This window comes from Agelaius tricolor, unplaced genomic scaffold (genome assembly GCF_023055355.1).
Source record: "Agelaius tricolor isolate 1412-34295 unplaced genomic scaffold, bAgeTri1.0.p SCAF_2, whole genome shotgun sequence".
In the NCBI taxonomy this organism is placed as follows: Eukaryota; Metazoa; Chordata; class Aves; order Passeriformes; family Icteridae; genus Agelaius; species Agelaius tricolor.
In genome coordinates this window covers 62,724,056-62,750,154 of record NW_027269262.1, presented here as the reverse complement: position 1 = coordinate 62,750,154, position 26,099 = coordinate 62,724,056, and the positions used below count along the sequence as shown (strand labels likewise).

The window sequence follows — 26,099 nt, the reverse complement described above, 5'->3', positions numbered from 1 at the left end:
GTGTGAAGCTGCCACTGTTGTCATTCTCTCCTCACTTAATGTAAAGGAATATAAATGCTTTCGTATAATGGAGTCTTTTTCCTGACAATACCACCTTCTCATATTGCTTCATACAAAGGAAAGCTGGGTTATCCATTTTTATTATAGCAAAGAGACTTGCATTTTTCCATGCTCTTGATTTAAATATTAAATTAACTTCTAAAATACAAATCTATTCTGGAAAAGACAAATGTAAATTGTCTTTTTAATTGATGGAGTCGTTCTTCAATTACTGATTCCTAAAAAGAAGAAGAAAAAAAGGAAAATTAGCAGTAACAATATTTTCATCATTTAAAATATCCTACAGCAATTCTCATGACCATTTGAACAGGCAAGTACAAAATGGAGAATGTGCTGAGATACTGGTGAACAATCAGCCCAAGAGAGCTGCATTTCTGAAACTGCTGAGGTCACCCATCCTCCCAAACAGTGACTCTCCTCTCAAACAGCTGTTGAGATAATTCCTAAGAGTTGTAAAACACTAAGAAACAAGTGTTTAAAAGCAGCTTATGGAAAAAAGATTGGTTCCTTCCCAGAACTTTCTAAATGTCTTAACTCTTTTCCTTTATTGTGCACAGCACAAAATGTTGAGAAAACTTTGTCTTGAGCACACACCATGGTATCAGAATAAACATCATTTGGCATCTTCCAACTGTGTCACTGCATTTGTGCACATATGTCCAGTGCTTTTATCATTCCTGCTTGGTTTTCTACATGCAGTAGGAAAGTGCTAAATAAGATTGCAGCTCTCCTGTAAAGAGGCTTGTAAGGAGCCAGACCTCGACCAGTGTATACCTCTTTGAAAAAAGTCTTCTGAGCTGTGTGTAGCCACATATAGATGATTTAACCACACAGCTCACTGCAAATATAAATAATTTGTAGTCAGAACTACATTTTACATTGCTCAACACGGAAAGGGTTCTTGTGACCTCTTGGGTAGTCCTTGTATGTCTTTCCTCTGTAGATCTTTGGTATTTGGCAGGTGAAACAGAAAAGGTACAAGGCCATACATTCTTTTTCTCATTCACCTCTGCAAAGCTATGAACTCAAAGTTACAAAGTCCCTTTACTTCATTTACATATCTTAGGAAAAAGCTGCTGGCAGCAAATGCAAAGGATGGGATGCAGGACATGCCAAGGCTGGGCTGGTGCCAGTGCCAAACAGCTGCAGACAATACATGGGGAACAGCTGCACCAGGGAACTTGGAGCAGGGAAAGGGCATGTGGAGGCAGGTCCCTTTGGATTTTGTGAATTCAGGCACACTGCCACAGAGGAATGAAATGAGATAATTGGTTAATAACTCATAAACAAAGGTAATGACTGTTCTTTCCTTGGGTTGACAGGGCTCATCTTCACTGTGACCTAGGTACAAACCTAAAAAAGAGAACTTAAGTTCTTCATTTCCTAATGAAGACAAGTGGGAACATAACAGCCTGAAAAGGTGATGAGTGTATGGATTACTTTCTTGGATCTAGGCCTTAGCTATTTCTAGCCTCTCATTCTATCTCCTACTTAGGTTTCATGTCCTGGTCCAGAAGAGGTCAGAAAGCTCAGGCGATCTTGCAGCTGGGATAGCTGGAATCCTTTCACTGTTCTTTCCTATTCTCTCCAGTAAAATACCACTAATCTCCTGCAAATCACTAATGCAATTTATATCCAATTCACAGTTAGATTCTGGGAAGTGGACTTCAGTATAAAGTCCATTATAAATTGAACTCTGTGTTTACAAACACAAAAAGACAAGTTAACCATGAGCCAGCAATGTCTCTGTGTGGCCAAGAAGGCAAATGGCATTGGGGAGTGCACTATGACCAGTGTGGCCAGCAGGTCAAGGGTGGCTATTCTCTCCCTCTACTCTGCCCTGGTCAGGCTGCATCTGGGATACTGTGTCCAGCTCTGAGATCCCCAGTTCAATAAAGACAAGGAATTACTGGAGAGGGTCCAGAAGAGGGTTACAAAGATATTTGGGAGACTGGAACATCTCTCTTGTGAGGACAGGCTGAGGGAGCTGGTTCTGCTCAAGATGGAGAAGAGACTACTGAGAGGAGATCTTATCAATGAACACAAAATCTTAAGGCCAGGTGTCAAGAAGATGGGGCCAGACTCTTTGCAGTGATGCCCAGCAACAGGACACTGGGCAATGGGCACAAACCTAAACACAGGGAGCTCCATCTGAACATGAGAAAAAACTTCACTTTGAGGGTGACACAGCACTGGAACAGGCTGCCCAGTTGTGGAGTCTCCTTCTCTGGAGATATTCAAAACCTGCCTGGATGCAATCCTGTGCAACCTGTTACAGGTGCACCTGCTTTAGCAAGGGGTTTAGATTAGACAATCTTCAGAGGTCCCTTCCAACTCCAGCTGGTTTGTGACTGAATTTCTTATGTCTGAAAATTTGTGTATGAACCAACTTAAAAGTTTATTACTAGGGTTCATTCAAGAAAATTCCAAAGGAAACAGTATTTACTCTATATGACAACAAGTCATTCTGCAACTTGAGTACCACCTTTGTCAAGTTGTATCTATGGTTTTTAGAACAGATTAAAAACAAAACCAAACATTAAACAAAACAAAACAAGTTCCCTGTTTGACTGTTACAGGAAGCACAATAGTAACAGGTTAGTCAGTACCTGGATTCAAACAGAAAGCTCTTTGGAAGACAATTTATGGCCAGATCAGGCAAGATACAAGGTTCACATTTAATGACTAATACTGTACGAGACGTTCAAGTGGCAAGGAGTAGCCTCTGCTCTTGCACCTGAAATGAGTAAGAAAGATAACAGGATTCCTCCCTCTAATTGCAGCCTCCCTATCCTTTTTTATATAAGCACTTCACAAAGAGGAATATGAGAAAGGAAGTTTTACAGGCAGACTCCTCTGAAATAACAGCATGAAGAGAAGATGTGAGCCAGGGGATTTCTACTCCTGACAAGCCTACTGTCCAAACTACTGTCATGTCAGCAGTCTGCAGACCTGTCTGGACATCTTGGTGCTATTTGAAGCCATCAGGTTAACTGAGATAAATGAAGAGCCACACATTATCAAGCATGTCAGCTTGCTCACTGTCTCACAATTATTTTGAATAAGGATTCCAGTCCTTAAAGAGCCTTGGAACAGCTGAGAAGACAGAAGGCATATATTTTGCTCATGGCAACCTAAAAAATAATTCTACCCAAGACTCACAAATCTATATGTGACTCACAAATCACAAATGTCCATTGTCTTAATTCCAAATCCAAGTACCAACACCTGCTCACAGGTGGACATGAAATCACTGTTGAAGATCCCAGCCTTTAATAGCCCCACATTTTATGCATTATAGTACTCCAAAGAGCACCATGGTCTCAGTACCAGGTGGGGTTCAATTAAGTGCCACAGGAGATAGTGTCTTGTATCAATCAGAATCAAATTGTCCCCAGTGTTATTAAACACATGATATCTAACATGACAGGGTCAGGAAAAGTAAACTGTCAGTCAACATAAATATAAGTCCCCTCTAAAAACTAACATACTGAATCAATTTGTGATACAGAATCTTTTTGTGATAAAACAGAAACAATAAAATTGGATTAGAAAGGCTTCAGGTCTCACTACATATTTAAAATTCTATTTTAAAATGCAGTTACCTTAATAATGGCCATGGATAGAGGTCTTTTTCACTTCAAAAACTGTAGATTTCCATATTCATGGCTTTCCCATCCATACCTTTACAAGACTTGCAATCTAAGGAAGTTAAAGGGCTTGCTGATATAACACAAAGAGAAACTCAAATCATATGGAAGCCATGTGACATAGTTAATGATTTGCTATCTGTCCTTTTAATGATTGTATTATAAAAATTGTATTCTAAAAGTTTTATATAGAAGTGCCTGTTAATAAGAAATACTAACTTTAACAGATTATAAATTTCTCTTCAATAAAATAATTTAACAATTTACTTCCTCAAAGTGAAAAATAAAAGTACCACTTTGCCCCTGTATGTTTCTGTATGTGTGTATTCATTTTCAAATTTAGACTTTAGTTCATTGGACCTGTTGAGCAAAAGTCAATAGATATTTCTAGAAACACAAATGTATGTGTGTGTGATTATCTTGTGATTATCTTATGTATATGTTTGCATATATATATTAATTCATTTATTTGTACACACATGCATATATCCCAAAGATCTATACAAAAAGTACAATTTTTTTGGCTATAATTAAAAACTGTTGTACAATGTACTTAAAAAAAAAATCCCTTCCATGCAATGATGCATGAAGAGACTGAATGTGGCGAAGGACAGATGATTAAAATTATTTTCCTCTGTAAAACTACAAGTGTTTGCAAGAGTCTGCTCCAGCTGAGCTGTTGTTACTCAACGTGAATTTTTTTTATGCAAGTTTAAAACAGCTGCAGAGTACAAGGCACAGGTGTGATCCTGCCTCTGTGACTGTGCTGCATAGGATGATGCTTACCTTCAGTTTGTAGCTTTTCTACCTCTTAGGACAGGAGGTACAATCCTCAGTGTCTTCATAAGAAACATGGTATCAACCTTTGTCATTTTTGTGTGCCTTCCTGCTTCTCCCTTCTTACACTTTAGAAATATCCTAGTCCTAAACAGTCCTTGCATTGCTTGAAAGACCATTAAGTCAGCCAAATCTCAAACTCACTGCTACGACCTGTGTTATAATAAAAAAATTACAAAACTCTGTGGCATAGAGGGAGGGGCAAAGTTTGCGTGCTGGATTCTTGGAGTGTAAATCAAGCAACCTACAAGATAAATTACTGGCTGGATGATTTATTTGTTTTCTGGTTAAACTTGGCATCAAAGCAAGCACAATTCTAAATCGTGACAAATCTCCTATGGTATTTGGTATATATCCTTTTATTTGCTTCCAAATGTAGTAGGAAGGACCCTGAAAGTATTTATAGGCATTGATGAGGCTTCTTTTCTCCAGACTGGACAGTACCAGCTCTTTCAGCCTTTCCTTATTATGGAAATGTCCCAGGCCCTTCATCATACCCCCAAATCATATCCCACAAACCTGCTGATGTGACTATTTTACATTCTCTACACAGTGTTGCCCCTCCATGCAGGAATCTTGCAGCCCATGGCCTTTCTCTCTGCAAAATCTGCTTCACTTCTTTTTAGTTTAAGGTCTTTTAACTTATCTCTGTACCAGATAAAAAGAATAAAAATATAATGAAACAGAAAGGAAAATTCTGCAAGTAAAAAATCATGTCTAGATATTCATGCACCAATGGCTATGAAGATAAGTCTCTCAAGACATTTTCTATCTGCTATTCAATTAATTATGACTAATTATTGCAGAATTACATGCTTGTGCTATTCTATTAAGCTATTACACAGCCACAGTGGAGAGGCATTTATCCTCAACATTTACACTTAAAATGTGGAAAAAAAGCCAAGTGCCAATACTCAAAGACTCCTTGAGTGCTACAAATTTGAACCTTGCTGGATTTTCAGAAATAACAGTCTGTGTCTTGTGTATCTCATAGTTGTTACAAAATTAATCATTGCATATCACCAACAATCTAATTTTAGGTTTATTTATTATTATTTAGGAAACTCAGCTGGTTTTGGTTTTTTTACTGGTAGCTTACCTGCTTCGGAACATTTTTCTCCTCAAAAATTTAACAATGCAAAACAGTCAGAGAACCAAAAGAACTTGGGGGTATACATTCATCTTTTCCTGTACCACATCAGAGCATAATAGCAGGACTTTCACTACATGCCTATTAACCTCCGTATTATAAGAGAAACAAGAGATTTTTTAAACAGATGGGCTTGTGCAGGAAATGGAGATGATCAAAAAACCTGTACTTCGTTCTCCATAGGTACCATTGCTGCCACCTACAGATAAAACAAATTCACAGCTCCTGCCTGACACCAGAAAATGCTTTACTACAGGACAGCAAGAGTAGTAACAAGTATTCCCTGCAGAACAAGTCTACAGCTCCCCAAACATTTCTTAATTTAAGGGGGGGGAAACAAAAAAGGTCTTGTCATGTTAAAAATAATGCTACCTAACTGAATTATCAATGACATATAAAATAATATAATTTTGGAAACCCTCTCTAAACATTCAAAATTTTCTTAAAAAATAGAAAACCATTTAAATATACAAATTGGCTTAGGTAGTAGCTTTTTCTAATGACCAAACTAAACTTTACCTGAAGACTGAAAATAGGTTGAATGTACTAATAGCCATACAAATATGCTACAAAAATAGCATAAGAGGGTACCTCAGGATTAGGTAAATTCAGGTCTAGTCACGGTGTCTTACAAAAGAGCATACAGGCAAATTATATGGGGAGAGACTAGAATATTGCGTGTAGAGTTTTCTTGATTATTTCAACAACATCTTTGCATGCATAGAAGCTTCTTTCCTTTGACCTGAAACATCCCTTCTGTTGTCTGTAGTTCATGCTTTAATGAGCATGAAAATAAAAAAATAAATGTAATGGGTTTATATCTCAAATAAGTAAATGGTATCTCAAATAAGTAAAGATTCTTCAGATAAATCAAAGAAATTCCTTGGAGGCCTAAATATACTGATTATCAGCATCAGTGGTACTGGCTGTGGTTTTATATTGCTATGATCACCTTATAACAGGTACCATATGAGATTCTATGTAAGTATAAAACAATCAGATAATATTTGAAATTCTAATATTAGCAAACTTATATCACCTGCAGTAATATCACCTGCTTTTATTTCAGGTTTATTCTTCATTTATATGTGGTTTAAGGAGAGAACAAGTCTGCCCTATTTTCTTTAACAATGTCACTTGAAAGGCAATTAAACAGGGGTTTCAGAGGAGACCCTGAGAAGTCAAGCAGGTAAATCTCAGCACCTTGCAGGATCTACAATGAATGCTGCTTACAAACACTTGGATTTCTACTTGGATGACAGTGACACAATTTCATAAAATCACAGAAAGGCTGAGCTGGGGAGGGACCACTACTCCCTCATGTTTGAAGGTTGAAGTTCATGTTTGAAGCCCCCAGCTCAAGCAGGGCCATCTAGAGCCAAATGTCCAGGACCATGTCCAGATGGGTTTTGAGCATCACCGAGGATGCAAACTCCACAACCTCCCTAGGGCCCCTGTGCCAGCTCCTGGTTACCCATACAGTGAAAAGTGAACATCCTGTGTTCCCATTTGTGCCCATCGCTCAGAGAGAACATCCTGTGTTCCCATTTGTGCCCATTGCTCAGAGTGAACATCCTGTGTTCCCATTTGTGCCCATTGTCTCTGGTGCTGGCACTGGGCACCATGACAGGACCTGAGGCAATTGCCCTGTGACAGAGCCTGGCTCTGCCTACTACACACCCTCTCTTCAGGGATTAGAGATTGGGTTTTTAGCTTTTAGAGATGGTTTTTAGGTTTGAGAGATGGGGGTTTTTAGGGTTTTGGGGGGGATTTTTGGGGTCTTATGTTGTTATTGTTTTGGTTTGGTGGTTTTTTGGGTTTTTTGTTTTTTGGGTTTTTTTTTAATGAGATTTTCCTAAGCCTGTTCTTCTCCAGGCTGGACAGCCCCAGCTCTCTCAGCTTTTCCTCACAAAAGAGATGCTCCAGTCACTTAGAGGTCCTTTGCTGGACACTCTCCAGCAGCTCTCCAATTTTATTAAAAATGCTGAATCCTAGATAACTCCTATGTGCCGTGCGGGAGCATACGCAGTTCCTACAGATACAGAGAAGGTGCATCTGTCTCTTACAACAAATTTCTCTGGAAAAACCCGGCAGGGCACGGACAGGCCTTTCACTGGGGAGCAAGAGGCGCCAAGCCGGCACCGAGAACTGAATTCCACCGAGAAATGGCCTCCTCCACACGGGAGAACTTTATCCGACGGCATCACCACAGCGCCTACCGTTAGCAACCGGGCTCCAGCGCACACCCGGCCCGCCCCGCCGGGGAACGGAAGGAGCCGCCCACAGGCGGGCGGGAGGCGCCGCGGCCGGGCCCCGGGAGGCGGAGCACGGCCTCAGAGGCTTCCGCCCTGCCGTATAGGCTTCCGTCCTGCGGCGTCGTGAGGGAAGCGGAGCCGGGGGTCGGAGCTGTTCCCTGCAGAGATGGTGTCGCTGCTGCCGCGCATCGAGCGGCTCTCGTCGCGGGTGGTGCGGGTGCTGGGCTGCAACCCGGGGCCCATGACCCTGCAGGGCACCAACACCTACCTCGTGGGCTCCGGGCACAGGTACCGAGCCGGCTAGGTACCTGCGCTGCCCCGGGGCCCTGGGCTGCCTCCAGCTCGAGAGGCCGCTAGCGGCCTGTTCCCAAATCCCTTAGTCAGCGCTAAAAAGAGGAAAGAAACCGTACAGCGTTACAGGAGGAGCTAGCGCTGGGAGGCGGCTTGGGCGGGTGGGATATGGAGTCTGGTCCGGGCGGCCCTTGGGCCGAGGCCGGGCATTCGGTGAGGGAAGCGGGTGTGTGTACCTCAGGTACTAAACGGTGGCTTCTGCCACTTGTCGCGGAGTTGGAAAAGTGTGGCCTACATTTATTACTTATTCTACTTTTTAAGTTGTTATGCTGCGAGGGTGGAATGCCAGGAGGCAAAAGGTGTTGTCTGGATATGGAGACATCCATTATTGCTAAATTTCTATCTGTTGGCTTATTTTATTAATATTACTTGGCTGTTACATGAATACTCTTTATTCTCTGGTGTGTCTCTCCCTCCCTTTTTTGTGATCCATGTGTAGAAGAGTCCTTATTGACACTGGAGAGCCAGCTATTCCTGAATATATCAGCTGTTTAAAGCAAGCACTGTCAGAGTTCAACATCACCATTCAAGAAATTTTAGTGACACACTGGCATCGTGATCATACTGGTGGAATACCTGATATCTGCAAAAACATTCCAAGTGGTAGGCCAAAGGTTTCAGATATTGCTGAAAATGTTTAATACATGGCCGAAAACATTAACCGAATGCTTTTGTGCAAATCAACTAAATTATTATTCTGGAATTGCTGTATAAACTATATGCAATTTCATGATTCTGCTGCAGTGTGTAGATTGAGAGCAATGAATAATCTGAATGTAATAGTTGTAGTACTACAGGTTTCCTTCAATACTTGAGCATACATTCATAGTGAATTTTTCTTATGTGCAAATAATGAAAACCTAGATTACTATCAGCATGGTACTAAGAGATGTGAGAAAAACTTGATACTGCTTCTGTTTTACTTGGACAGCAATGATAAATTTATTGTTATTTTCACTTTTGTAAAAACAAATAGCTTGAATTGTTAAAAGAAGCATACATAACTTTGGGATTCCTTAGAGGAGGTCATTAGTAGTTGCTGACAAATTCTTAGGCCTCAGAGCATGAGGGGAAAGCAGCCGGGCAGCGTGCAAGTAAAGTCTGACCTAAAAATTTGTATTCCATGTTGATAAACAGTAAGAGACATTTCTGTGTTGTTATCTGAGAAGAGAACAAGCAGTATGGATAATGTGGTAATTCTTAACATTGTTGGACTTTGTCACAAGCTTTGTCACAGGCTTAATTTTGTAAAATTGCCAGGTGCTTATCTGCAATGAAGCCTGGGCACTACTGAAAACAATTGGTGTCTTGGTGAGGATTTTTGGGCTTGCCAGCCTATCAGTGTGGTTGTAAAGACTAGCAAGGGATATGAATGCCTTTCTGGGTGGCTGTCTGTAGCTGTTCCAGCCAAGGTGTTTCCATTTTATGCACTGCTTGGAATTATAAAAGCTGAGAGAAGTTGCAAGTCAAAAAGTCTTCATCCAATTTTAGACAAATGTTGAGTGATGCTTCTGTGACTCCTAAAGCAAAATATGAGGGCCAAAATCTTAGTGGCATTGTAAAAACTTAGGGGAATTGGCTCATGGGTCAAGAAGGAATATTTGTGAAATATAATAATTACTGATCTTTATTAATTTCATTTGTGATTTTTTTCCAACTTCAAATCTGTAACTGGTACAGAGTGCTGTATTCAGGATCAGTGGCTTTCACTGTTTAGTGGTTTTGGCTCTGGAATAAGGCTGCTCTACAAATATAAAGTTACTTTATGGGATTTGTTTTTTTTAGTTTTTTATTCATACTGTATGATAATTAATAGTACTTATTCAAAAAGTAACCTGTCTGTGGAATTACCTTTGTTAGTGACAAACTCAACATCATTTTTCTTGCTTTCCTTAAATATTAGACTCGGAATACCGCATATGTAAGCTCCCTCGTGTCCCTCACTGTGAAGAAACAATAGAAGGAGGACATAAATATTCTTATCTTAAAGATGGAGATGTGGTAGAGACAGAGGGAGCCACACTCAGGTAACCATGAATTTCTTCAAGTTCTTTTTTCTTCAGAATTCTGACATGTACATGTATCCTAATTTCTAATGATTGCCAATCTGTACATCTAATCTTTTCGGGACTTATGCATGTAGATTTCCTATCATGATCCAGCAGGATATGTTAATACAAAGACATTGTTTTTATGAATGAGAATTATCAGAAATTAGCCTTTGAATTTTGTCTTTAGACTAATTTCCCTAGAAAAACACTTTCTGCTGGAAAATCGAATAGGATTTTACATATTTTCTCATCACTCTTACATAATTAGTTACTTTTAAAATTGTGGAAGTCTGTAGTAGTCTGGCTGGATTATTTAGCATGCCTTTCTTTTTACTTTAAAAATACATCTCTAGGAGACTCTAAAACATTTAATACTTAAAATATTACATTTTAGACCTTAAACCTGTGAGGTTCTTGTAGGGTGCCAGTTTTGGAGGACTTCTTTGCATGGCGTGTACTGTCTGTAATGTTAGTCTGAATGAGTGGGAAACAGAAAGCTACTGTGCCTCATGGAAGCACACACACAATAAAAAGATCTGACCATTCTGTTTTCAGACTCCTTTCACTAACAAGGCATTATTCTTATAAGAACAAAGTTTGCTTGTTTTCCTCATTTTAGATGGGAACTACATCCCACTTGTAGACTATGTCACTTGGTTGATTGCAAGGAAAAAAACATTTAAAAAGAAAAGCAGTATGTTTTGTGCAAAAGCATTTTATTTTGTAAGTGTAAAAATAGAAGTAAAAACATTTTACATTGCATACTGAAGACCTTTCACTGCCCTAAGTGGCCCATGTTTGGACAAAAATTTGGAGATGGAAAATAATTTTTTTTAATTTCAATCCAAGTGAGTCAAGGATTAGCACATTTTGAAGTTTGGGATTGTGGAGGACCAGGCATAGGCATGTTTTGTCTCAGACATTCTGACATGTGACAGGGAAGTTGTGATTGGCAGGGAGAGTCCCCTGGAGGGGGAACAGCATGGTCCTGAGTCAGCTGCCTTTTCTGCCTTCAGATTCACAGTGCCTCCACGAGTCCCTCACCCCAGCTTGGAGCCTGGAGGGCTCAAACAGGCTGGCTGTGCTGGTGTGGGAGTTGGGAGCTTGTTGAGGGGTGTTGTAAAATACAGGGCTTGTAGCCAACACCTGTGAGAAATCTGTTGCGACATTTGGGAGCCTGTTGAAGTGTGTCCTCGAAGTGAAGGGCTTCTTAGCCAACACTTCTGAGACCAAATAGTGGGCTAGTTTATACCAGAAAGCATGGGAGTTCCCAGACACATAGGCTGGTGTTCTTGTTGATCCTGAAGAGAATTTATAACATCACAGCCCCTATGGGTGGGTTGTAACATGGCTAATGCAGCCAAACTTTATGGTTGATTAAAAGCAGGTATTCTCACCTGGATTAATTCAGTACCCACTTCAAGGATACTCCAAAACCCACCACTGGTTCCAAAACTGCAGTATCTGCATGTTAAATTTTAGTTAACAACTGTCAGGTTTTCAAGGTGTGTCACAGCAAGGGGGCAAGACATGCTGGCAGCACCTCTCCACACACTGTCTGGTGTTTTCTTTCTGCTATTTTTTTATGATAGTGGTTTGGCTTCCTGGTGAAATTTCATCAAGAACTGAAGGATACCATGTCCCAAAGGTGAGCCCATCAACTTGATTTTGGTGTTGCCTCCACAGGGCGATGGCTCACCTGCTTTCTCCTGAGCTCAGTATTCAGTAGGAGCTGGAAGTCATTGCAGCAGATGATGCTGCACTTGTGGTCTCCCAGCCCTGCATCAGCTTGGCTGGGAGCTGTTTAGCCTTGCCCTGTACACCACACTTGGCACCAGCTCTGTCAGTTCCTGATCACTGCTTTGATGCATCTGCCATTAACGAGAAGGTTCTAATGAATATCAGCAGTGATGCTGATTGGAGTTGTGTTATTTTCAGCCTTCATCAGCCTCAGCATAAGGCCCTTCTGCTTTTCAGAAATCATCGTGAAAGGCCACCCCGGTGCAGCTCCTTGGCAGCTCAGGTTACCATATACTATATACATACCCACTGTCCCTTTGCTGCATGCTATATGCTGCTTGTCCAAGCTCTGGGTCCTTAATCCTTACCATGCAGGTGTTTAATGACCTGCACATAGAACAGCTGAGAGACCATGGTTCTCTGTATTTGGCAGCTGTGCTCCACTGTGCTATGGGGCTTTCAAGGAAAAATACATTTTTGGAGGCTGAACTTTATCTGGGTCGGGTTCAGAAGTTTGTGGTTAATTCCTAAAGGAAAGATATCATCCTTACCCTCCTTCCAAAGTACAACGTGTATGTCAAGAACATCAAGTGTTTCAATCTGGAAAAAAAAGTCAATTTGATTTTTTTAAAGCTTCAGAATAATGCCCTCTATAACAGAAATAATGCATGGCTAGTCAGCTCCTTTAAAGCACTTGTATTATGGTGTGTCATGTAAGTAAAAGCATGCTAGAGATGATTGGTGTTCTTTAGATGGTATAAGAAAATTGATTGGGATTAGGCAAAGTGATACTTGTTTACATCAACTTTTCAGCCTTTTTTTGGTCAGTTTTTTCTTCTTCTTGTTATGGGCTGCTTTGCCAAATGTATTATTTTACCATAATTTGTTCTGGCTTCAAAAATTAAGTATATATGCTGTATGAAAAACATATGCTTTTTTGGTTCTTTGAACAGAGTTTTATATACACCAGGACACACTGATGATCATATGGTTTTACATCTAGAAGAAGAAAATGCTGTATTTTCAGGTGACTGTATTTTAGGGGAAGGAACAACAGTAATAGAAGATCTGTCTGATTACATGAAAACTTTGAAAAAGTTGTTAGAAATGAAACCAGATTTGATTTATCCAGGTGAGTGGTTTTGGTTTTAACTGCTCTCTTTTACTGTGTAATTTTTAAATATCCTCTAAGATTTGAGAACTGTTATTACAATCTAACATCACTCCTGATGTAACAATTCAATTTAAGAAGCAGTAAGCTAAGCTGACTTTGTCATGGTGGTTTGCAAAACTTGAAAATTTTCAGTGATAGGAAATTTCTTAAATTTCTCTATTTCAGGGTGGGTCTTGTCTTTCTGTGCCCAAAGACTCCAGGAGCCGTAATTTTTCTCTGTTGGAATTGTACAGCAGATTTAATTTTCTTATATTACTCTATCCCTGTGCTTGAATGTTGTCCTGGAAGAAAAAATAACAGTTGTTTTATTCCCCACATACACTGTCGATGTGAGTAACCTACTAATGTTTTTTGAGAGTTGTGTGTTCCTTGCAGTACAGATTAATCACAAATTCATCTTGGAAAGCTGCAGAACTGTAAAATGGTAATCTTAGTAAATGATTTAGGTTCAATTTGAACAAGAACCAGGAGGCCAAAAATGTTCTAGAAATAAGTTGCCTGTTATTCAGTCTATGGATTTCCTTTAATTCTTTTCCTCTCTCTCCCTCAGACATTGGGAATGCATTTACTTTTCATATATACCACATGTCTGTTTGACAAGACTACATTTTAAGAATTCATTATGTAACTACACTTTAAGCTCCTCATTTGCTTTTTCAGAGCTACATCTCAGGATTTTTTTCCGACTTTTTCTGTTTCATCTTCAACTTGTCATTCCAAGCCACTGTATCTATGTTCTCAGTTGTGCCTTTTTCCATTACCCATCTACGTTTAGCCTACTCTCTTGTGTTCACTCTTAAAATAGCCTTCTTTTGAAGTATGTGTCCTTTAAGATCTCAGAAAAAAATGCTGTTTAAGGAAAGCATTCTTACATATTCCATAGATGTGGAGGTTGATGTAGACAGAATGGTGTCTTGGTCATATTTATTAACTTAACTAACCAACTTAACTGATTTAACTAACAATTTTTTAGCCTCCAAAATCTCAACCAAATGTTTTACTTTTTTTCTTTCTTAATACCTGCAAAATGCAGTCTGTTCCTCTAACTGAATTTCTGCCTTCCAAAACTCCATATATGTCAAATTCTGTTTGGTTTATCAATTTTATCTGTTATATTTCACTCTGTTCTTAATGGTTTTCTATCTAGATTACACATTCACCACAGCTGAACATTGGTGCTCTTTATTTGTGTTTGCTACTGTTTTATCTGTGTTCTTACTGGACTTGCAGTTAGGAAGCCAGTCTGACATCGGGCATTTTCAGTGATGATAGCTAAATATTGGGATGGTTTGGAACTAACTTTCTTTTTTCATCCATGCACCACAAAATGTATGTGCAGCTGTGCAAAAAGTGCTATTTCATAATCAGAACAATTGGTGATACTGTTGGGTATAACTACAGCAGAAGTAGTTTCCTTTATCAATATATTCTATATAAGTCTATCACTCTGTGCTGCAGTATTAGGTCTTCATAATTCTTCAACTGTTTCCTCCACCAATGCTTCAGCACTCATGTGGTAGCCTCAGAATTGCACGAATTTTTGTAGCAAACTGACTGCTGGCTACCTGAGAGTAGGTGAATTTTGTCAATCCTTCCCCTTCTATGTTTCTTTTTTAATTTAATGTGGGAATGACTTAGACACAACACTCATGATATCTAATTACAGATAATATTTGATGAGAATCCTTGGAACAAGAAAAGGGCATTTTAGTCAGCAGAGGGCTCCCCATCCTGTAATAATAAACAATTTTCCTTGGTAATACAGAAAAAAAATGGTGCCAGAATTAGGAATTTTGGAAGACTTAATGAGCCAATTTTTTTCTTCATTTCTGTCCTTTGTGCTGTAATTTAAAGTAAGAGAATCTCACGCTTCACAATGTGTTATGAGGAAATAATATGAATCTGTCTGAAATTAAAGCTGAATTAATGGGAAGACAATCATATTTTGAGAGTGCTTTTCATATGCTCAGAAACATTTTACTTTTATTCAGCTATTAATCCATTTATTTGTTAATAAATAAATAAATAAATAACTGTACTGCTGTCCCTGAAAAATGATGGATGGGAAAGTCCCACATCTGGTTTTAGTTCCAAGCTTTCTGAGATCATTTTCATGTACAGATATGCATACACAACAGCTACAGATCAGATGATGTAATGGAGATGAAGTCCCTTTAACTTTGCAAAATGTGGGTTCCATTTCAGGTTCTGGCATTGGTCTTGTAGTCTAAGTCAATTAAATCACTTGGAAGAGTAGGACCAGGTTTTAAGAATGCCTTGTGATTCCATGTGCAACCCTCAATTTTAATTACTCCAGTGAGACTTCTGTCATTAGAGAATGCAGGAGAATGGACAGTTAACATTACAGTCTCTGCTTTGTATATCTTACTATGTTTTTTTTTTAAAAAAAAATTAAGTTTTGGATGTATAAATGTAACAGTAGAGATACTGTTATACTTGTAATTTATTTTGGAAGGAAAAATAGCTTCATATTAAATATGTTTGAAATCATTAAATATAAACGCATATGCCAGTATAGCTTTATGTTTACACATTACATATCTTGTATTTATAATACTTAAACAAGATAAGTTTCAATGTATACTTAATAATTTCAAACGTGCTGAAGTGAGTAAGTTGAAATGTATAAATATTTTGACTTACAGAAGGACACTTTAGTTCAAAACATGAAAAATCAGTTGCTCTTTTTCTATAAGTTGCCTGTCATCAGGCAAAATAAAGCTTTGATTTTAAAAGCTTAAAAATTAAAAGCCCATTTAATCAGTAAACACAAAACTACAAGTAAAGAATACAGTGATTTTTTTTTAATAGTTAGAGAACCTCAAAAGAAACTGATTTTGATGATACCAAGTAACTTCTAAAATAAAGCTGTGGTTTTTTATAGTAGTTTCTTTTCTGCTCATTTTATAAAATACTTTGAGTTTGCACTCAGAGGGCAGAGCTGAAAGTTGCTGCTGCTACTTCAGGTGAGTTGTACAGGCAAAGAAATAGGAAACCTTGCTATAAAAAGCATGTGATGAATGTTTGTGCAAGTCAATTCCTCTATAAGTAACACAATAAATTTAATTTCTATGCATGTAGCTCTCATGGCTGAACAATATTTTCTCTGTCATTTTAATGTACTGTGAGACAGCATTTGTTTTTTCATAAACGTTAGTGATTTATCAATTAAGCCTTTTCATAATGTGATTCAAGGACCTTTAAGTAAGTTGAACATTTCTGATCTGCCACAGCCAGTCCAGGAAAAAATATGTTTTGCTTATTAACCAGCCAAACATAAAATGATCCACCTATAACTTACCCTGTGCTTTCCATTTTTCTTGCCCTGACACATTCCAACTGCCTCACTTATTTGGTTTCTATTCATTTTCTAATCAAACTCACGACAGTGTTTTTAAAGACATAAAATACAGTGTGTGAATCAGTTTTGAAGATTTGTTTGGGAAAAGTACCTGTCACAATTAAAGATGTCACCTTGGTGTTTGCCCCAACAGGACCTGAGGTACAGTAGTACCTGAGTCCTTTGCATCAGCCATTATTGTTCAAAGGCCAGTATCAGTTGAAATCATTAGTGTCAATATCCTTTGGGGAGAGGAAGACAGGCAAACAGAGATTATACAGTATCTAAATCTCATCTTTTAAATCTGTTCAGCAGTGAACTCCTCTCCTTTTTTCTAATGGCCTAAAGTAGTCTTCCCTTGCTTTCTTTATTCCATCTGAAGTATTCCCTTTTCCCCGTTCAGACTTCTAATATCCTAATTTTTCCTTTCCATCTTAATTCTTTGCAGATGCAGACTGCAATGCAGACATTCAGATCTTTTTCTCATGGCTTTTAAATCTACTAGAGTTTACATAAGAATGTTTCAATTATTCAATAGCATACTTAATTACAAATGTAAGTAATAGTGCTCTGGTACATATGTTTTGATTTTTAGGTCATGGCCCAGTAGTACGTGATGCAAATACTAGAATCCAAAACTACATTTCTCACCGCCTTGCACGTGAACAGCAAATTCTGAATGTTTTCCAGAAGAATACTGGGAAATCATATACATCCTCAGAGCTTGTAAAGATGGTATACAAGGTAATTGTTGATCAAAAGTTTTTAGATCAAACTAAAGAAAATTGAGGTTAGGTTCATAAAACTTGTATGTAACAGTAATGGTCTTTGAGTGAAAATCATGGTGGCTCTTTGAAAGGGATAAAAAATATTTCTGCCTGTTCAGGGTTCAATTATGAGTGTGCCTTTAAGCACTTGTTTAAGCACTTAATTGAAGTGAGGCCCACATGATTCTTAGAAACTTGTTTAACTATCCAGGTCTTAGGCGCAGTTTCATAAGACTAAGTAAAAATTAAATTGTAGTGCTTGGTTCAAAGTGAAAAGTGACCGTTAGTTGTGGATTTCCCAAAGTGTGTTTGGGGTCTCCTGAAGAATGGTTGAAAACTTGGTGTTCTTGATTTATCAGTCTGCAGGCGATTACATGTGAACTGCAGTTCCACAGCACAGAGAAGGTTATTGCAGCTCAGATGTTGGATAGCTTGTATGTGTCTTTAGACTGGTGTAACAGTACTTTGTTGCTACTTCATCATCCTGCATGTAACCTCTGCAATTTTTCCCTGTGGTGTGAGGTTACCCTCCTAACCAGCAGAAATAAGAGATACAGTATTTCTGCTTTGGAGGAAGATGTCAAAGTTGCCAATGGCTGTGGCTTGGCAACAGGTCTGTAACAGCTTCACAGCTCATTTTTATGATTCTGCTGATACCCAGTTTCCAAAAGAATGCCTACATCACCGTGAACATTTTGCAGTGCTGATGTACCATTACCTATGGCCATTCAGCTTCTGCAGTTCTCCTGCCTGATGAACTAGGTTTTAAGTATAGAGCCATATTTCTGTTTGTGTAAATCACAAACCACTTGTTCTGTCTATATAAGATCTTTTTTCAGTACTATTACAGCTTTATAGTACAAAAAAATGTATATGCTTTCAAAGTATTCTCAAGGTTTACAATTGTTTTAATTAGTTTTCTAGTGACTTTTCCTGCCCATACCTATTATTTGAAGAACTTTTTAATTTTCACAAAGGAAAAAAAGAGCTTTACCTTTATGATGGTGGAGCTGGAGAGGAGGATTTTGAGCAGTCGTCATGCAGTCATAGAAAGGTTTGGGATTGAAGGGACTTTAAAGGTCCATCCTCCCTGCCATGGGCAGAGACACCTTCCACAAGACCAGGTTGCCTAAAGCCCTATCCACCTTGTCCTTGAACCCTTCTAGGGATGGGGCATCCACAGCTTTTCTGGGCAACAGGTGTTACTGCTTTTTACATAATGAGCATTGAAGAATTGTAAGAGATATTTTGTCCTCCTGAAGCTGTTACATTTTTTTATTATTTGCTCACAGATACTAATTGCTACAGGATATTTAAAGCTATGCAAATGTTGTCGTGGAATAGAAGGGATAGTTATCTGTGGAGAAATGAATTATAAATTTGTCTTTAAAAATACTCACCTACACCGACAACCCAGGGCAAACCAAGCTCAGAAGAGGAGTGCTAGCCAAAGTTTTCATCACACAAATGTATAATGCAAAAAACTGAGCAAAGTAAACAAAAATGTGTTGTTAGATTGCCCATTTAACTGGTGCAAAATTGATTTACTGATCTTAGTTTCCTGTTGTTACATAACTAACTGAATGTTCCCATACTGATTCAGAAAAAGAAAATCTGTGGTAATAAACCATTAGTTCCATATATCGAAAAAATAGTTGATGATTATTTAAATAAATATAAAATGCATATTTTTTGTTCCCATTAGGAAATCCCTGAAAATTTACTTCCAGCAGCAGAACATAACCTCCTAGTCCACTTGAAGAAGCTGGAAAAAGAAGGGAAAGTGTGTAAGTTGTGGATGAAGGGTGGAAGAGGGTCATTTTTATTTTGATGTTCTATGCATTATTTCTCATGTTATTTTAGTGTGTTATTTTTTAGGAAAAAAAAATTCAATTTTTTGCAGCAGCTGTCCATTAGACAAATTGAAGTAGAGTGATGCACAGAATGGTTGTACAGTGTTAAAAAATTTTTAGAAAATATTTAACTAAGTATTTGACTGCTTAGAGCTCAGATTACTGCAATGCATATACCTTTAAATTAAACATACCATAGAATACATTCCTAATGCTAGCATTTATACCTTCCTGTATTTTCTGAAATTCATACCTAAATATGCATGTACGTAGCATTTTATGTGTTTAAGTTTTTGCCCATACTAAATATTTTGTGTATTTTTGTGCATATGTGTTACAGAGATGGTTAAAATCATGCAGTGTAAATTTTTACAATTTCTGATTAGTGTAGTACCTAAGTAGAGCTGCTGTATTTAGTGTTTTTACATTGTGCCTTTACTCTTAGTGAGCATATTGTTTCTGTAATGGCCTGTGCATATGGAAACATTACTCAGCCAAAGCTTAGGAAAATATTTCTTCCTGTACAATACATAACTGCACTCAGGACTGTCTATTTATAAGTAAATAATTACATGAATTTACAGCTGTTGCAGATTTTCATCATTTACCAACCTGAATAACAACATGAAATTAGTGTATTTTTTTCAGCTTAGAGCCTCTGTTTATCTTACTGATAGAATGTCTACTAGGTACTAACTGAATAATTGAGACTGAATTTTTGTAATAATAATAACAACCTGCTTTTTATTCAAGGAAAATAGACTAGAGTTAAGTGAATACAGTCATCACTGAAGTTCAGAAAATGTTCTCTTTGGGCTTATTTTGTGCAGAATGCCATAGAAACTTTACCAACATGGTACTTACTGCACCAGCTTTTAAATATTGTCTCAATTCTTGGTTATTAACATAATCATTGATCTGTACATTTCTCCAGTTTTGTGCCACCAAATTCATCAAGGGCATGAGATGCTGTTGGCTGTTTATCCCTTCTTTTCACTCTCAAAGTAGTTCAAGCACAGCATTTTCTGTTGAAATCAAATAGTGGATAAATGAACTTTTTCTTTAAAGGTAGTCTTCCCTACAACAGTGTCTTCATTTTGAATGCCCAGGAAATAATTTGGTTGAGTGAGCTACTGACTTAAGGTTTTGTTTTCTCAAAACCACTCTTTTCATGTTTACCAAAACAAAAATAACTCAGTTTTTCTCAGAAATCACATTTCAGTTTTGAAGAGATAGCAGGTACAGTCATGCATCTGTTCACAAAGTATCAACCACTTGAAATTATTAGAAAGCTTAAATAACTAGAGGAGATGCTCATCAGAATAATTATTGGGACTCTCCTACTCCAGTTGGAGGCCCTTGATTCAGATGTGTCTTGCTTTCCTAGAAGCACGAGATGTGCTCTTTGACATTTGTTTTGTTTTTTAAACTTGAATTTTGGGGCACAGAGAAAGTGAGACTCAATCTCATCAGAACACTTGGGGTTGCTGAATTTTTAAATACAAGCTTAGGCCCAGACCTATGGTAAATGCTTAACATCACGTGACCTTTACCCATTTTTCAGTTCAAATTAAGGGCATCTGTTAAGGAAGACTGATTCTGTTGAGTCTGAGCATGTAGCATACAAATGCTTGTGTACTCACAGTATTAATCATTTGATTTTAATATCCTTTGATGCCCTTTCCACATATTCCAAGACCTTGCAGCATCTCAAGTTTTGTTCTCATTATGGAGGACTTGAGCTGTAGACATAACACTGTCTTGCTTAATTTTCTCCAAACGTTTTTCCAAAGGAACATCTTGTCAGTATCAATAATGAATGTGACAGGCATATTACAACCTTACAAGTGAGTTACTCACTGTAAATGATGGCCATATGCTGCCTGCTGCAGTCATTAATTACCCACTCAGTACTAGGGATTGTGGATTTTGTGGGTACATAACTTTTATAACTGCAATTGGGAGCAACACTGCCTCTTAATTCAAACAAAAATGTTGCTCTTCTTACTTAAAACAAAAATAATGTCCTGTAAGCAGGAGTGTGGCACAATACACACGTGTAAGCTTTATCCCATGGCTGGATATAAATAATTTGATCATTGTTTCACATCATAGCTGATGAAGAGATAGAAATAATTTATCTTTCCTTAATTTAAGAGCACAGATTTTTTCCATCTAAAGGTTATAAATTTCAGAAAATGCAACAAGCACTCTACTAGCTCAGATTTTTTAATACCTAGAAAGTTTAATATACCAAACTTTAAATAACTAGAGGATTATTAAGACCTTTTTATTAATCACTCTTTATGCTGCTAGGTTACATTGTGACATATTTAATGTTTATCACCTTCAATTAAAACTGAACACTGGCATGAAGGAAGGTATTTCATTAGTTTTAATAATAAATATCATGTGTAGACATACATATTTATGTATGTCTACACATGATATTCTGCATCATGTATGTCTACACATGATAATTTGATGTTTATAAATAAAATCTAAGTATTGGTTTCTAACTAATTTGGTTTCTTTTTCTTAACAGTACGTGATGAAACTCCCAGCTTCAGATGGAAAAACAATTTATAAGTTAGGCAAGATTACCCAGGAATATATTTAATCTCCATGGTTGCTGTATGAAAAATCATAACAATGAGCTGCAACTGTATGTAAAATAAAAACTAATTTTTATTTGTTTTTTTAAAAAGTGGTAACAATTTTAAAGCAATGTTGCAGTAAATTAACTGATGTTTTTCACATTCTACTTCATTAGAATTTTAAAATACCCTGGGGGGTACTGAGTTAGTAAAATTGAATGAGTGTGAAGAATTGAATCCTACCTTTGTTATGAAGTGCTGAGTTTTATCATTGGTGGCAAAAGACAAATAGCAAGGTCTTATAAACTTAATATTATAGTATCTTAAAGCAATATTATAAACCAAATAGATCACATCTATAAAAGAAATCTCTAGTAAAAAAACCAGAAAATATGTTATTCTAAGCCTGGTTTCACCTGCTTGTGCTTCTCAAAAAGTGATTTTCTAATAAGTTACCTGTACATTCTAAAAAACCAAGTTATTTTTGCTAACAGGTGTAATACCAGAATTTATGTTCCTTTTCTAATTCAGCTGACTGTGCTTGTCTTTGCTGGTTGCTCAGTGCAGAAGTTTTAACAAGCACTGAAAGTAATTCTAGACTTTTGGGTTTTTTTGGTGGAAACACCATTTCTATGGAATTCATTCAAAGGATTCATTAATTTTAACTAACAAGTGTCAAGAATGCACAGAGTTGGAGCAGACTCTTAAATTCTTTGTAAGATTCTGCAAGAATGTGATTAAAAAGCTGTATAAATTGAGATATGTATTACATGCCATATGAAGTTTTGCTGTTAATCTACTTAAAGTAGAAATATTTTAACTAAAAGGTTGTATTTGGTTGAAAAATACTGTACAGTGTATTAAAATATGTTTGGAGATTAATTTAAACTGCAAGTTCAGTTCTCTGTGAACCTTCCACTTGCAGAATAGTACATAAATATTTGCATTACTTTGTCTATTCAAAGTGTGTGACATTTGATGATATATACATTTCTTATAGTATTACTCAGCCTTAAAAAACAAAAGCAGATCTGAGATGTTTGAAAATAACAAAGACAAATATATGTCCTTGAAAACCTTTGACCATTCAATCCTTTCATTTGTGAAACATGCATAGGTGTTTGGGTACTGAAGGCATGTCTTAAGAATTTACATTATTTTATGAAGCTGATGGCATTTGTTCTGATCAGCTGAGACAAATCCAAAGCAAAAATACTCACAGGAATAGCAACCCAAAATTGAAATCATATTCTGAAGTAGTAGGCAGACCCTTGAAGAAGAGAAATAATTACTTTCTGTAAAAATGATGCTTCTTGCAAACGTTATTGATCTGAAATTTGGCCAGATCATGACACATGCTCACTTTTAACTTTTTCTGCAGTGTCATTTTGAGGTTTTTCTGAGGTCTGCTAGGCTTCCTTCCTATTGTATTTTCTATTTACTTATATTTTTCCAGACACTTTTTATCTGTCCCTCCCACAATTTTTTTTTCTTCAATTCCTTTTGAAAAAATTACTCAATTTTCAAATGGACTTCTTTCCATTAATAATTAGTTTTCCTGTAGCTATTCCATGAATTTATAGTTACCTTTTCCATTGTTAGGCATAAAAACATAATTATCACTGCTTTTTTGACAAAGATAAAATGATAATTCACATGCTCTGGATGACGTTATTGTGGTTCAAGTGAAATGACAGTTTCCTGTCATGAGGTCTGAGAACCTAAGACAGCAGGAAACTGGTATGAAGAGGGGGTATCTCATTACCTTTCTGAGCTAAAGAACAAATCTAATGTCACTTAATGATTTTCTTCTGTTTTACTATAAATTTTGAAATACATGGAAATGGCTTTAGAATGCACTTGAAGAATTGTTGGGACTTGCAGGCAGTGAAGAAAGCAAGAGGACACAAATAGAAAACTCCATGTTCTGTCCTGTGCTGCAGCAAATGCCTGACATCTTCAAAAAAAAAACAAGGAAAAAGGCTGTTTAACCAGACAAGTCATTAATGATTGTATATGGTGTCTTTGGAATATTAATAGCAGAAATTGCACTGTTACTAAGATGTATGTATAATAAAGGATACTTGGCTGTGGCATCTTGAAAAAGTCTCAAGGCTCCTTGTTATGTCAAATGAAATGTTTATTCTTAAAAGGTAACAATGTAAGATTGGCCATGTATGTATAAAAAGGGGGATTAGCCTTCTCACAAAAACGTGTTCATCTGTTGAGAATGCATTAAAAGTTACAAATGAAAAGAGGGAAGGGGGCTACCTCTGTCTTAACAGGTTAGAAGGGCTAATACCAGTTGCTGGGATAACTTTCTAAACAGCTGGGGACAGAAGGAAGCACAAACTATGTTTCCAGCCTTCCTGCCAGCTAATTTCAAGATCCTGTCCTGAGAAGCAACATCATTTATTACATTTAAGGCCTGGACATTTGGTGGTAGGTATCATCTTTTTGAAGTTTTCCATTCTGTTCCTTGCTGATTTGCTTATTTATATTTGTTTTAAAATATTGTTCTTGGTTCTCTCTCCAAGCATGGTTAAATTCAGGAAGGGTTCCCAAATAGGAAGCTGTTTGTATCTTGTTATTGCAGATCATAATATGCTTCCTGCTGAAGTCTCCACAGTCTTGCCACCTGAAACGCTGTATTTGATTTGGTTGGGAAGGTTTTGGGACATATATGCACATGATGGTGGCTTCTGTGGTAAGATGCTAGAAACTCCCTCTGACTCAGATTGTATAGGGCTTCCTTCCTAAATAATGTGATCAGTTTGGAGCCTAGTGTTGGAAATTATGGATGTCTGGAAAGAAACATGGCAGACAGACCAGCTATACATGGCAAGCAGCAGACTGAGGGCTGACCATCCCACTTTGCCTGAAGTGCCATACAAAACTTCATGTGGCAGAAAAGGAGACTCCTGATAAAAGGAAGGTGTGGAAACCTCAGGTGAGGCAATAGGTTGCCATGTTTTCCATTTACAGTGTACCATCAGGACAAACACAGGGCCAAGCTGAAACTGAGGGCCTGTATGACTGGATATCTAGCCAGGCACTTGCTGATTAAAGCTTGAGGAAAGCATGTCTTGTCCCACTTAAGTCCTGTTTGTTATGTTCTTTGCAGAAGAGATGACCTGATTTCTTTTAAGCCTGAGGTGGGAAATAGATGCAAACTTCTATTGCAAAATGGAGTCCAATTTTTATTCCAATCCAGTGTATTTCACAGGTACAGTATGTTCGATCCATGACTATACTGTATGCAGTCAGGGATATACTTTCACATTGATATTGTTGAAATCATGTCCTACTTACTTTACATTTGCACAATACTGGTACACTCAGGGGATTAAGGCATTTCTAGAATACAAAACAACTTAGGACTAAAATATGAATGCTCCTTTTGTTTAAAAAAATCCAGCTGTGAAAGGAAATTTTTCTGTAGCTTTTTCTGTATTTTTAAGTGTCCTAGATCATCTCCAGACACCAAATGTAGCTGTCTTACTATAAATTCATAGAAAATCTGTGAGCATCTATACAGCTGATGAAGGTGTTTCATAGTTGAAAAACCTGGTGTTACACTGTGAATCTGTTCCATGAGTCACTGCTCCATATAACGGGAAGAAATCAACCTTTTTAAAATGGGTCACACAATTAATTTGGTGCACACTCTCAATTCTGGCAAAGCAAAGCAATACCAAATAGCTATGCCTTAATTTCTTGTCCTGTATTCATTCATAAGCTGCCGGCAGCAAAAGCCATTCTGACAACACTAAATTTCAGCTATACATTAGTCAGTTTCTTTATATTTCTTTTCCATAGAGCCACTGGGACTATCTGCCTAACAGAAGCTTTAAAAAATAAAGACAGCACGAAGTTGCGAGGGTTGAAGGACCTCTGAATTCAGCCTGGATCACCGTTCATTTCTCAGACCTCTTCCTTCATCGTTTTAACCTGACAAGACCCTTCTTTTACTGGGTTGGGTTTTTTTGCTGGGCCGGTGCACAGCGCGGGCTTTGGGCTACCGCCAGCAAGTATCGGCCGTCACTGCCAGCCTTAAAATAGAAAAGTAGATCTGCCAGCACTGCTGCCCGGGTGGCACGGCACGGCTCGGCTCGCCCGTGCTGCCGAGCGCCGGCCCGGCCGCGCCGCGGGTTGGCGGGTTTGAATTGGCGGGCGTCGGCCCCGCCGCCCCGGGGGCGGAGCGCGGGCGGAGGCGCCGCCGGCCGGCAGGGGCGCTGCTGGCGGCGGGGCGG

At 37.9% G+C, this 26,099-nt stretch overlaps 1 protein-coding gene across 2 annotated transcripts; it reads left to right on the top strand.

Annotated features, from left to right (window-relative positions):
* The first annotated feature begins 8,015 nt into the window (after positions 1 to 8,015).
* Positions 8,016 to 23,952, top strand: LACTB2 (lactamase beta 2). Of its 2 annotated transcripts, none has more exons than XM_071420928.1 (7): positions 8,016 to 8,240; positions 8,743 to 8,906; positions 10,207 to 10,330; positions 13,048 to 13,226; positions 17,225 to 17,373; positions 19,102 to 19,179; positions 21,795 to 23,952. In XM_071420928.1, exons 1-7 carry the CDS (start codon positions 8,119 to 8,121, stop codon positions 21,867 to 21,869), a joined length of 891 nt encoding a protein of 296 aa, XP_071277029.1. In that variant the 5' UTR covers positions 8,016 to 8,118; the 3' UTR covers positions 21,870 to 23,952. The 2 variants fall into 2 exon arrangements, with proteins under 2 accessions (XP_071277029.1, XP_071277021.1); XM_071420920.1 differs by having other exon boundaries at positions 8,018 to 8,240; positions 19,102 to 19,183.
* The last annotated feature ends 2,147 nt before the right edge of the window (positions 23,953 to 26,099 follow it).